At 37.1% G+C, this 14,520-nt stretch overlaps 1 protein-coding gene across 3 annotated transcripts in view; it reads left to right on the top strand.

Annotated features, from left to right (window-relative positions):
- Positions 1-3,971: 3,971 nt before the first annotated feature.
- Positions 3,972-14,520, top strand: part of SLC30A6 (solute carrier family 30 member 6) — a 45,610-nt gene continuing 35,061 nt past the window's right edge. Inside the window, exons 1-2 of one of the 3 annotated variants that reach the window (XM_070512308.1) lie at positions 3,972-4,069; positions 8,453-8,539. In XM_070512308.1, the coding sequence (XP_070368409.1) occupies positions 4,067-4,069; positions 8,453-8,539 (90 nt within the window). In that variant the 5' untranslated portion in view covers positions 3,972-4,066. The remainder of the gene's footprint in view (positions 4,070-8,452; positions 8,540-14,520) is intronic. The other 2 variants (XM_070512309.1, XM_070512307.1) reach the window with 2 other exon arrangements.

Raw genomic sequence — 14,520 nt, 5'->3', positions numbered from 1 at the left:
CTGGTGTTTTGTCTTCTCATTTTTAAAATTGATTTTATGTATAAAGTTCCCAAATATTAATATTGTATGTTGACTTTTTCCCACTTATCAAGGAAAATGCAAGACTGGATTGTAAGTGATTTTATGTAAGAGGCAGAAGTTCTTCTAGGAAGAGTTGAGACTTTGACATAGATAATCCCATGACACACAAAAAAAGAGAGGCCATGATGGTCATTTGACAGTGTGTATTTTGTTAGTGTCTCAGATTCTCTAACCGACCAGGAAGAGTCTGTATAATAAACAATCACAGACCCCACAGATCGTTGATCCCAGAATATGGACTAATTGAAGTGCTTTTTTTTTCAGAAATTGACAAGATGGGGAGTGTCCTCATGGGTTCTACAGAATACCTAGGCAAAGTTTGATCAATCACTTTTCAACAATTGATCACCAGTCTAATGAGACTTCCAGTTGTTAGTAGCTTTAGGGCTAGCTTAGATTGGATTGAAGACATCAGATTTTTACATCCATCTGTTTCCTACAGAACATTGCCTTGTACATTAAACAGAAGTAAAATAATACAATATAAACAAAACATGAAACAAGACTTTGTAATATGATAAACAATTGTAAAAACAAAAGCAACCAGAAGGAGAATAAGCAGGTTAATGGTAAAAAATATTTTCAAAACAAAATAATGTCTAATGACTTTGTACAAAGATCTAGGTCTATTTACAAAATAGTACACCTCCAAACTAAAAGGTCTGATTACTCAACACAAGAACTTGTATCTGTGGTTCTGTTCCTAGATTGTTGAGTGTTTTTTCAGGTAGGGATGTTGGATTTGTGAAACACTTTTTCTACATCTATTGTGATAATTCTATGGCTTTTGCCTTTTATTAATATGATGTATTACATTGTTTGATTTTCATATGTTAAACCAACCTTGCATTCCTGTGGTAATTCCCATTCATGATGTATGAGTTTTTAAATATGTTGGTGGATTCATTTTGCTATTACAGTTTGCCCTCCATATCTGCAGGTTCTGCATCCACAGATTCAACCAACCCCAGATCGAGTACTATGTTTACAATCTGCAGTTGGTTGGATCCACAGATGCAGAACCTGTGGATATGGTGGGCCAACTAAGGGACTCGAGCATCCACGGATTTTGGTATCCTTGGGTGTCCTGGAACCAGTCATACTCAGATACCGAGGGATGACTATATTTTGCTGAGGTTTTTTGCATCTATATTCATATGGGATGTTGGTCTGTAGTTTTCTTGTCTTTGTTTAGTTTTAGTATCAGGGTAATTCTGGTTTCATAGAATGAGTTGGGAAGTGCTTCCTCCTCTTCTATTTTTTTGGAAGGGTTTGCAAATGATTGGTGCTAATTCTTCTTTAAATGTTTGGTAGAAACCAGTGAAGCCATCTTTGCCTGAGCTTTTCTTTGTGGAAGGTTGTTTGTTTGTTTTAAACAAATTCAATCTTTTGTTATATGTCTAATCAGGTTTTCTATTTCTTCTTGAGTTAGTTTCAGCAGTTTGTGTCTTTATAGAAACTAGTCCATTTCATCTAGGTTTTCTAATTTGTTGGCATACAATTATTTATAATATTTCCTTCTTATCCTTATTTCTGTAAGATCAATAGTAATGTCTCCCTCTTTCCTGATTTTAATAATTTGAGTCTTCTCTTTTTGTTGTTCAGGCTAGGTAAAGCTTTGTCAATTTTATTGTTCTTTTCAAAGAATCAATTATTAGCTTTGATTTTCTCTATTTTTTAAAAATTTCTAGTTCATTAATTTCCTCTCCAAGCTTTATTATTTCCTTCCTTTGGTTTGCTTTAAGTTTGGTTTGCTCTTCTTTTTACTGAAGAGGTTTATGAAGGTGGAAGTTAGGTTACTGGTTTGAGATCTTTCCTCTTTTTTCAGTATAGGCATTCAATATAGGCATATAAATCTCCCTCTAAGCACTGCTTTTTGTGGATCCCATAAGTTTTGGTATGTTGAGTTTTCATTTTCATTTATCTTGATGTATTTTCCAAGTTCTCTTGTGACTTCTTCTTTGACCCATTGATTATTTAAGATTATGTTTTTTAATTTCCACAAGATGTGAATATCCAAAATTTCCTTCTGTTATGGAGTTCTAATTTCATTCCAGTATGCTTGGCGAATACAATCTCTCTGATTTTAATCCTTTCAAATTTATTGAAAATTGTTTACGGGCTAACATATTCTATCCTGGAGAATCCTCCATGTGCAGCTGAGAAGAATGTGTATTCTGTTGTTATTGGATGGTATAGTCTAGAGATTTGTTAGGTCTAATAGGTTTATAGCGTTGTTAAAGTCTTCTATTTCATTATTGATCTTCGGTCTAGTTTTTGCCCAAGATTTTATACTCAATTACCCAATTCCCTGTATTAGATTCTTTTTTCCCCCTTAAAATAGCTTCAGAGATTTATTTTTGCTACGTATAAACCCAGACTGTTACATTTATCAATAAGGAATTAGTTAAATATATTAAGGCACAAACCTATGACTGACTTCTCTGAGGTCATTAAAACATTATTCTGGAAAAATTAAGATACAAGAGAAAAAAAAGTCACAATACATCCTTACATGATGTAGGGAGGCTATAAATATGTACTGTTTGATTCTAATTTTGTTTAAAAAGACTGGAAAGAAACTTCAAAAATCAAGAATGATTTGCTCTGAGTGAATGAGGCAATAGTGCTCCAACTTGTCTTCCTGCTTCTAACCTTGTCCAAGAGCAGTAAGTACAGAGTAGCAGGTCAGGCTTTAGAATCAGGTTGTGTGGTACAGGGTTGCAGTTCTGCCATTGACTAGGTGTTTGACCTCGGCACACGATTTCCCAAGTAAGTGCTAATAACAGTACCTATATCAAAGGGTCATTATGAGGATTAAGTGAACTAATACATATTGTGCCTACCACATAAGTACCTAAGAAATGTTAGCTATTACCATCCATCTACGTCCATTCTCCATACCACAGCCACAGTGATCTTTTAAAAATGTAAAGGTCACTCCCTTATTAAAACTGTCCACTATTCTCTTGTCTCACTTTGAAAAAGAAATGCAAGTTCTTTACTCCCAGATTAGAAACTCCTGTTTGATGTGGCCCGTCTTTCTTCCCCTCAAGCACGAAGCTCAAGACATGCAACTTTCTTTCAAATCTTAAAATACCGTGCTTGTTTTTGACTTAAGTATTTGCATGGTTTATTATGCCTGGAAAATTTTTCACAAAAAGACTTTTGTCCTCACAAGTCAAATTTCATCCCCCTTAGAGAAGCTTTCTCTGACTACCACTCTAAATTATCAATCTAGTCACTCTTTATAGCATTACCCTATTTACTATATGACACTACTTATCAATATCTTTAAAGGTTTTCCTTCTCTCTGCTTGTCTTCCGTCTCGTTACTAGAACATAATTTTCATGAGACCAGTACCCGAACACACTTGTGCTCCATATTCAGTCTTTATTGAATAAATTCTATTTAATGTTTTGTTTTCCAAGTTTTCTATAATTAACATTACTTCTATAATAAAATTAATTTTATAGAGAATATAAATAGTTATTTCAGAAATCAGAACACAGTACTCTATAATTGGTCTGAGTTAAAATTCAATAATAGGTACTCCAGCAAACTAAATGTTTCTGGGCAAGGTTCTTATACTTACTGTTTCCTCACTTGTAAAATGGGAATACCATCTATTTCATAAAGGACTGCAAAAATTAAATCACACCACATGGTTAAAAGCGCTCCAACACTCAACGAAATTTTCCTAACATTACAAATAAACCCTAATTGCTCTTTGCCTGACAAGAGCCTCGGCTCTCAAGTCTCCACCCACCCTCGACAGGCTTGGAGGGGTAACTCTAGCCACCAATTCGCCACCATAGAACGCAGGGGCAGCCGGGAAGTGGGGGCGGGAACAGGAGTCCAGTACACGTACTTCCGCCCCCGCGATGCTCGCAGCCAATCGTCCCCCGATGCCCCACCCCTTCCGCTCCAGGGAAAAACCAGCTCCCAGAGCGTCTTCCGGCGGGAGCTGTGCTGCTTATTATCATGGTGAGTTGGCTGAGGGCGTGAGATTTCTTGTCGTTGGTGTTTCCTCTTGTCTTCTCTCGTCCCGAAGCGGCCTTGAAATGCCTCAGCTGCCCGGAGGAGGGGTTGTCGGATCCGTGGTCGGGCCCCTCGGGAGAGGCTGCTGGCGTCCAAAGATTCCCCTCAGAGCCCTGATGCCCTCGCTGCCTTACCCCGTTCCTTTGCCGCTCGGGATCCCGGCCCGGCTCCGGGCCGAGCTTTCAGCTCCTGGCGAGTTTATGACTTCTGCCTGCCGAGATTTCCTTGATAGAGAGATAAGAGTGTTTGCCGGCGTCAGCGATTACAAGCCAGCAAAAGATCTGAAAACAAGTTCGCAGCAGTAACGTCCGTAGTGGTGATGCTTACAGCAATGACGATAAGGCTGGCGTAAATAGAGAGGGTTGTGAGCAGGGTATTGAGGCGGCTGCCTCGCAGGTTGGCTTTATTGAGTGCCAGAAAGCCTGAAATTGCCGCAGCTTTCATGAGGCCGGTGGTGGAGAAAGTCAACGTGTTGGTAGAGCATCTTATTGCACCTTCTTTTCTTCTTTCGTAGATTTCGTGGGTTTGGGGATGTGGTGTTTAACTTTTGTTAGAGGAATTAGTCATTTTATGTCTTTGGAAATCAAATGTATAGCTCTCTGAATATTATCTAAAAAGCAGTTGTCATTTCGTTGTCAAAAGAGGTACATTTCATCTTATCAGAAATAATCATGGATCTCTTATTGATTGCCCAGAAAGGAGAAAAGGACCACTTTTCTGTGCCTAAGCCATTGTCACTCTAAGTTTTTTCCTTAAGGGGATATGGTTGAGAAACGTTATTTTATTCGCATACTTTCTTTGTCTTTTGTAAGATTTCTGTAATCCCACTTTTACACACACAAAGTGGGTAAAACTACTTTTTTTTGGCTAATGACCAAATAGCCTCCAGCTACATTCTTCTTCAAAACATTCACCACTCTGTAGCCAGAGTTAATTTCTAAAATTTGACCATGCCGTGCCCTCTCTTAAAATCTTTTAATTTTTTTTTCTATAGCCCTCAAGATACAGTCCTGTTTAGCATGGTGTACAAAGCCGTTCATAATCAAGCTTCTTACTTTTACAGCCTCTTTCTACACGTATACACATCCATATTCTAGCCAAAGTGAACAGCTTCTAGATCTCTAAGAATTAGGGCTTTGTATCTAATTTGTACATGCTGTTCTATCTGCCTGAATCGTTCTCCATCTCCTACCCCCTGTCCTTATCAGTATAACACTTACACATCCTTTAGTCTCTTTCATAAGCCTTTCTGCCATGTCTCAAGATCCCGTTAGATGCCTCCTTTGTCCTCCCATGATAACCTGGTGCTTTTTACCAGTAACTTCTGCAGCCCTTGCCAGACTATGTGAAAATTGTGTATTTACTTGTCTTTGCCACTTCCTAGACTGTAAGCTCTTTGAGAGCAGGACCTATGTATTCACTCTGGTGTTCCCAGGGCCTTGTATGTACCTGGCCCAGAGAAAGTTTTCAATAAATATCTGTTTTATAAAACACTGAATAAATAACTATGGCACTATTTTTTTATGCTTGAAATATTAGTAATGCAGGGAAATAGTAGGATTTAAGGTTTATTTTAGAAGTTTTGGGGAAGAAAGGTTTTATGAGTCACCCATTATGTATTATTTTTTACGAACATGCTATGTGCAATGCACAGTGCTATCTTACAATGTGTGAAGGAAAGAAAGCGCTTGTCATTAGTGAAGTTACTGAAAAATTAACTTACGATGCAAGATGACAAGATGAAGCCTATCCCATGGTTAAGTACAAAGTAAATGTCATAAAAAACACTATAGTTTGGAATAATCTAAGAAGGCTTCACGTAGGAGATGAAACAAGCAACCAACTACTTTGTGCCTTACTCTAATACTCTTAATCTGCTACTCATTACTCTCATTTAGACGAGAAAACAGAGAGGTCAAGTAACTTGTTAAGTGTTACATGGCTATTAGAGCTTAGGTTAGACAAGTTTGGCCTTTTTGCTCTAGAGTAGTATGATCATGAGATTTGGGTACACCAGTCTAGTTGGAGTTGGGGATTCCTGTCTGGAGCAAGAGATCAAACTGGAAAGAAACTGAGGCAAAGTCATTGAAAGCTTTGAATTCTAGATTGTAAAATTTGGAGTTAATCCTGATAGCAATGGAAAGCCAATATAATTTTGGAAAGATTGACATGAACATTAGAATTTTAATTTTTCTTCAATATCAGAAATAGCCCTCTGCCTTTTATAAACTCCTTATTGATTGTCTTAACTTAAAGGTTAAAGTAACTTAAATAATTTAAAGGGAGTTAGAGTTAAAAGATGTCGGAGGATAGGGCTGGCCCCGTGGCCAAGTGGTTAAGTTCGCGTGCTCCGCTGCAGGCGGCCCAGTGTTTCCGTTGGTTCGAATCCTGGGCGTGGACATGGCACTGCTCATCAGACCACGCTGAGGCAGCGTCCCACATGCCGCAACTAGAAGAACCCACAACGAAGAATACACAACTATGTACCGGGGGGGGGCTTTGGGGAGAAAAAGGAAAAAATAAAATCTTTAAAAAAAAAAAAAAAGATGTCGGAGGATAACCGTATCAAGCAGAATTTATCTTTGGGACCAAAATGTCCCACACAATTCTTTAAAAAGAGAGGATACTCATTAACTTTAGCATTTATTAACATCTCAAAGGAAAATAGTATATTGTTCCATTTCAACTGAATTGGGTAGCAGAGCTTTAGGGTTACGCACATACACTGGTCTTTATTTGCATACCAGAATTAGTATGCAAATAACACTTTCATGCTTTATTTTTACATTTTAAAGTATTTTTTACTTTATTGCTTTTTTATTATGGGAAATTTCAAGCATACGCCAAAGTAGAATATGGTGAACCCTCGCGTGGCCATCACTTGGGCTCAACAATTATCAATGTTCTGCTGTTTTTCTTATGCCAGATTTCTAGTGCTCAGCCTTATTTTCTCACTTTCCTGCGTTCCGTGCAGTTAATGACGTATCTAAGCTTTGAAGAAGTGGGCTATACCTTTTTATAACAGATGAGATGTTTCTAGATCCTAACTGTAGGAAAATCATACCTCTGCTTGAATTGAATCTGAAAGTTTTTCACATTTTTAAATCTGACACCCAGTTCTACTACTTTCTGTGGAGCTTCAGTGTTTGAGTCAAATAGGCCAACTTTAGTGAGGTAGAAATGTAGTATGGTTGTTATGATGATTGTGGCTTTTACTGTTTAGGAAAGTATTTTGTTAAAATTAAAATCCAGTTATTTAAGTACATGGCACTTTAGCAATCATGTTGTTATGTATGACCATTGAAAATTGTGAAGAATTTTTTTCCCTGGAAACAATTACTCTGCTTCTGAAATAACAGAATTTTTTTCAGTTTATCTTTCCAGGGATTTTTTTTTTTTTTTAGGATATTGTATTCCCAATGTGAAAGTATATAGTAAAATTGAGCAATTTTTTGTGGCCTCTTGGTTTTATATCCTACTAAGAAAAAGCTTCTCCAACTCCAAGATTATAAAGTTATGCACCCATAGTTTCTTCAAATACTCTATAGATTTATATTTTAATTTTAAAATAATAAAAAATTAAAGTAAGGAGTGCAGTAAGAATCTAACTTTACCTTTTTCCAAACACCGTTTATTGAATAACTCATATTTTCTCTCTCTGATGTTAGATACTGCTGTAATCCTAAGCTCATTTCTCATATGTGCTTGTACTCTCCTTTATGCTAAGGCTGTCTCACATGGTTTCCTGAACTTGAGTGGTAAATCCCACTCTAGTCCCCACTCAGTCTCTTCTCTCATGGATAACCCCACTGCCAGGCCCTTTCTCTGCTATCCCCATACTCTGTACTAGCAGGAGTCACAGAGGCTAGCTGGGATGTCAGATATTTTGAGTGCCTAAGAGAGAACCTAGACGTTTTACTATGGTAATAGTTGCCAAACTTTTCAATATATAAAGCTTTGATTAGATAAATTGTAATATTTTCTTTCCAGTAGAGCTATTTGACAAACTGTTTGCTTTTCTGGTTCAAAATTGCGTTATCCATTTAAAAATAAAGAATGTGGTCTGGAGCTAAAATGCCTCGATTTGAATTCCTGCTCAGCTATTTACTAGCATTGTACCCTTGGAAAACTTACTAAAAATTGTTTCCACCTCATAGGATTATTGTGAGTATTAGATAAATATATGTAAGGTGTCTAGAATAAGTGCTTGGCGTGTATTGAGCATTCAATAAATAAATGTTAGTTGTTATTACTGTATCGCATCACAGGAACTGTGAAGAAGATTAGATACTTAGATGCCATTTTATTTATATTTTGTTTGTTTTAAAGGGGACAATTCATCTCTTTCGAAAACCACAAAGATCTTTTTTTGGCAAGATATTACAGGAATTTAGACTTGTAGCAGCTGACCGAAGGGTAAGTTATTTTTATTCTTTGACCCTAATTTTAATTATTTCACAAACAGCATTATAACACAAAAAGTTAATTTTTAAGGCAATAGAAATCACTCTCGATCCCACCACACTTCATTTTTTTATGTTGGATAATTTTTTAATGTACAATTACAATAGTTTGGTATACAGTTGTTTTGCTTGGGAGGAAGCTGGGTTTCAGTTAAAATTTTTATTCTAATTCTAAAGAGTTTTAAAGAAAAACTGTTTTGTGACTGCCTTATTTTTATTTATTTTTAATTAAATGGGTGTAGTCTGAAGCCGTGTTTTCTTATTTTTAATGTAAGGCAGGAAAATATGCTTTGAGACTGTAAATCAAAAGATATAGTAGGTTCTCTTAAAGAAGAACAAACAAAGCACAAAGGCAGCAGAAGGAGAGAAATAATAAAAATCAGAGCAGAAATAAATGCTATTGAAACAAAAAAGGCAGTAGAAAGCATCAATGAAACAAAGAGCTAGTTCTTTGAGAAGATAAATAAAATTGACAAACCCGTAGCCAGACTTACAAAGAAAAAAAGAGAACGCTCAAATAAACAAATTTAGAAATGAAAGAGGAGAAATAACAACAGACTCCGCAGAAATACAACAGATTATAAGAGAATACTACGAAAAACTATATGCCAGCAAAATGGATAACCTAGAGGAAATGGATAAATTCTTGGACTCCTACAATCTCTCAAAGCTTAGTCAAGAAGAAGCAGGCAATTTGAACAGACCAATCACAAGGAAAGAGATTGAAACAGCAATCAAAAGCATCCCAAAGAATAAAACCCCAGGACCAGATGGCTTTCCTGGGGAATTCTACCAAACTTTCAGAGAGGATTTAATCCCTATCCTTTTCAAGCTATTCCAAAGAATTAGGGAGGATGGATCACTTCCTAACACATTCTATGAGGCCAACATCACGCTGATACCAAAGCCTGACAAGGACAGCACAAAAAAAGGGAACTGCAGGCCATATCACTGATGAACATAGATGCAAAAATTCTCAACAAAATTTTGGCCACCCGAATTCAGCAATTCATCAAAAGGATCATACATCACGATCAAGTGGGATTCATACCACGGACACAGGGATGGTTCAACATCTGCAAATCAATCAACGTGATGCACCACATCAACAAACTGAGGAATAAAAACCACATGATCATCTCAATAGATACAGAGAAAGCATTTGACAAGATCCAACAGCCATTTATGATAAAAACTCTGAACAAAATGGGGTTAGAAGGGAACCACCTCAACACAATAAAGGCCATATATGACAAACCCACAGCCAACATCATACTCAGTGGGCAAAAACTGAGTACCATCCCCCTGAAAACAGGAACAAGACGAGGATGCCCTCTACCACCACTCTTATTTAACATAGTGCTGGAGGTTTGGGCCAGAGCAATTAGGCAAGAGAAAGGAATAAAAGGAATCGAAATAGGGAGAGAAGACGTGAAACTCTGTTTGCAGACGACATGATCTTATATATAGAAAACCCCAAGGAATCTATTGGAAAACTTTTAGAAGTAATCAACAACTACAGCGAAGTTGCAGGGTATAAAATCAATTTACATAAATCAGTAGCATTTCTATACTCTAATAACAAACTAACAAAAAGAACTCAAGAGCACAATACCATTCACAAATGCAATAAAAAGAATAAAATACCTCGGGGTGAATTTAACAAAGGAAGTGAACGATCTATACGACGAAATTACAAGGTTTTTCTGAAAGAAATGGATGACGACATAAAGAGATGGAAAGACAATCCATGTACATGGATTGGAAGAATAAACATAGTTAAAATGTCCATTCTACCTAAAGCAATCTACAGATTCAATGCCATCCCAATCAGAATCCCAATGACGTTCTTTACAGAAATAGAACAAAGAATCCTAAAACTCATATGGGGCAACAAATGACCCCGAATTGCTAAAGCAATCCTGAGAAAAAAGAACACAGCTGGAGGCATCACAATCCCTGACTTCAAAACATACTACAAAGCTACAGTAATCAAAACAGCATGGTACTGGTACAAAAACAAGTGCACAGATCAATGGAACAGAATGGAAAGCCCAGAAATAAAACCACACATCGACAGAGGAGCTGAGGGCATACAATGGAGAAAAGAAAGTCTTTTCAACAAATGGTGCCGGGAAAACTGGAAAGCCACATGTAAAAGAATGAAAATTGACCATTCTTTTTCACCATTCACCAAAATAAACTCAAAATGGATCAAAGACCTAAAGGTAAGACCTGAAACCATAAGCCTTCTAGAAGAAAATGTAGGAAGTACACTCTTTGACATCAGTATTAGAAGGACCTTTTCAGACACCATGTCTTCTCAGACAAGGAAAACAATAGAAAGAATAAACAAATGGGACTTCATCAGACTAAAGAGCTTCTTCAAGGCAAAGGAAAACAGGATTGAAACAAAAAAACAACCCGCTAACTGGGAAAAAATATTTGCAAGTCATACATCTGACAAAGGGTTAATATCCATAATATATAAAGAACTCACACAACTCTACAACAAAAAATCAAACAACCCGATCAAAAAATGGACAGGAGACAGGAAAAGACATTTCTCCAAAGAAGATATATAGATGGCCAATAGGCACATGAAAAGATGTTCATCATTGCTGACCATCAGGGAAATGCAAATCAAAACTACGCTAAGGTATCACCTTACACCCATCAGAATGACAAAAATAACTAAAACTAATAGTAACAAATGTTGGAGAGGTTGTGGAGAAAAGGGAACCCTCATACACTGCTGGTGGGAATGCAAACTGGTGCAGGCACTATGGAAAACAGTATGGAGATTCCTCAAAAAATTAAAAATAGAACCACCATACAATCCAGCTATCCCACTACTGGATATCTATCCACAGAGCTTGAAGTCAGCAATTCCAAAAGTCCCATGCACCCCAATGTTCATTGCAGTATTATTTATAATAGCCAAGACGTGGAAGCAACCTAAGTGCCCATCAACAGATGATTGAATAAAGATGATGTGGTATATATATATACAATGGAATACTACTCAGCCGTAAAAAAGAACAAAATCGTCCCATTTGCAACAACATGGATGGACCTTGAGGGAATTATGTTAAGTGAAATAAGCCAGATAGAGAAGGACAATCTTTGTATGACTCCACTCTTATGAGGAATATAAAAATGTAGACAAAGAGAACAGATTAGTGGCTACCAGGGGAAAGGTGGGGTGGTGGGTGGGCACAAAGGGTGAAGGGGTGCACCTACAACACAGCTGACAAACAATAATGTACAACTCAAATTTCACAAGATTGTAACCTATCATTAACTCAATAAAAATTTAAAAAAAAGATATAGTGGGTTCTCTTTTTGGTCACCAATGTAGACCTTCTAGTTATTGTTCTGTTTTCATTGTTGTCATTATTGTGTAAATTGTGCTGTAACTTCCTTAGGGCAGTGACTATGTCTCTTTTGCTCAATTTTTAATAAAAGTACAAAATAAGCACCCAATATATATTTGATGAATTTTAAGTAAACCTAGCTTCAATGGAATGTAATAAGCAGTACCAATGATATTGATCATGTGTTGTCGTACTAGACGAGAGACGACTTTTTTTGTTCTTTACCACTATATTTTCTGTTTTTAAAACTTTGGAATATAGTCAGAATTCAGTAATCCTGGTATTTGGAAATGTTATCGTGCCCTGAATGTTAAACTTCAAGAGCCAAGGTTAAGGAATTCATCTGCTTCTTGTGTATCTAGTCCATTTGAATGACCTCTTGAGAACAGAGAGATATAGCTCTATGCTGTTGATGGAACAACTATATTGCAGAATTAAACAGGAAGTTCTTTAAACAGTACACTTCATTGAAGCACAGTATACCAAAGAATGGGTAATTGGAACAAAACTAATTTAGTAACACCTGAATTGTGCAAATAATCTCTATTATAATTTAAATCTTAAGAGATGTATCTGGCTCATCTCTCTTCCCTACTACTCTTGTCTTGGTTCTCAGTGATTTCATATTTCATGTGGAAGATCCTTACTTCTCAGTTCCTTACTTCCAGTTCACCACAAATAATCTTGTCCTCCTCCCCTCCCAGCCATCCACTCCTGTGGTCATACCATAGACCTCATAATTTATAATAACTATATCCTCTCATTGTGTCTCAGTTTCAAGCATTTCACTCAACAGTCACCATCTCTTCTCTTTCCAGGTCACTTCTTCTGTTACCCCAACTCCAATAATTCTTCAGTTTTACTAGGACCTCCAATCTATTGACTTCCGTATTTTCATTTCCCTTATCCTCATTTGCTTTCTTATCCAATTTAGATTCTGTGGTCCATCATTATCATTTCCTTGTATATGCCTTCAACTCCTTTGTGCCCCACCTTCTGTCTATCATTCTTCCCTGGAAAATCCTTAACCTTATTAAGTCTACTTTCTTTCTACTCTTTACCTGCACCCAAGTGACTGAATGTAGACTGAAACACAAAACCATGCTGCCTGGTCTGGCTTTTAATTCATGATCAAGTGTGCCATTAGTGCTGCCCATACTATGTTTCCCTAGTTCATTCAGTTTCCCACTTTCCTAGTGACTATTTCATACCATTTTCTTTCACTTATATCCTCAAACTTTCAAAATCTTATCCATCCTCACTCTGACCTGTTGATCTTGCTTCCTGTTTCACTAAGGGAAAAGAGGTAATGAGAAGAAAACTTCCACATCCTATCGTTAGCACATCAACCAAGACACTGCCTTCCCTCCTATTTCTGTGAATGAACTATCTAGTCCGCTAGATAAGGCCAGTCCCTCCACTTGTTGCCTGTTCAAAGTCAGTGTTCCTGTAATTGTTCCTTCTTACATCATCCTCCTTCTGTTTCTTGCATCATAATTACATGCTGTATATTCCACTCTCATCTGCTGCTTCATTTCTCTGCTTCCTTTTATAGCAAAACTACTTTCAAGAATTGTCTTAACTCTCTTTGCTCACTTTCTCTTCTCCCTATGTTAAACATGTACTAGTCTGGCTCTAGTCCCCTATAATCCACAGAAATAGCTTTTACAAGGTAACTAATAACTTCTTTGTTGCCAAAATCAGTGGTCATCCTCATTTCTCATCTTACTTGACCTTCAACAGTGTTTGACAAAAATTGGTTACTTCTTCCTTAAAGCACTTTATTCATTGGACTCTGAAATACCACTCTTGGTTTACCTCCTACTTAATTGGCATTATGTTTTTAGTCTCCTTTGTCAGTTTTCTCTCATCTTTCTGACCTCTAAGTTTTGGAGTGTCCCAGGGCTTAGAGCTCCAGCCTCTCTTGTTTATGTTTATTATATCTAGGTAACACTTTCACTACCATCTATATACTGATGATCCTATATTTATTTGTTTATTTATTTTTTTAAAGATTGGCACCTGAGCTAAGAACTGTTGCCAGTCTTCTTCTTCTTTTTTTTTCCCCTGCTTTTTCTCCCCAAATCCCCCCAGTAAATAGTTGTATATTTTAGTTGTGGGTCCTTCTAGTTGTGGTATGTGGGATGCCGTCTCAACATGGCCTAATGAGTGGTGCCATGTCCGCGCCCAGGATCCAAACTGGCGAAACCCTGGGCTGCCGAAGCGGAGTGTGCAAACTTAACCACTCCACCATGGGGCCGGCCCCAATATATTTATATTGTAATCCCTAACTTCTCCCCTACCTCAGATTCCTGTATATCATGGCCTTCTCAACATTTCCACCTGGATATCTAATAGGCATCTCAAATTTAATATTGTCAAACCAACCTTTGATTTTCTATGACTTCCTCACTAAATAGCTACTCTCTTCTTCCAAATGCTCAGGCCATAAACCTTGGAGTCATTCTTAGCCTTCTCTTTCCCTTCTCACATCCATTTTATAAGTAAATCTTGCTGGCTCTATCTTTGGTATAATACCAGAATCTGACTCTTGTCA

The sequence above is a fragment of the Equus asinus genome, chromosome 6 (assembly GCF_041296235.1).
Source record: "Equus asinus isolate D_3611 breed Donkey chromosome 6, EquAss-T2T_v2, whole genome shotgun sequence".
NCBI lineage: Eukaryota > Metazoa > Chordata > Mammalia > Perissodactyla > Equidae > Equus > Equus asinus.
This window is presented reverse-complemented; position numbering and strand designations above follow the sequence as displayed.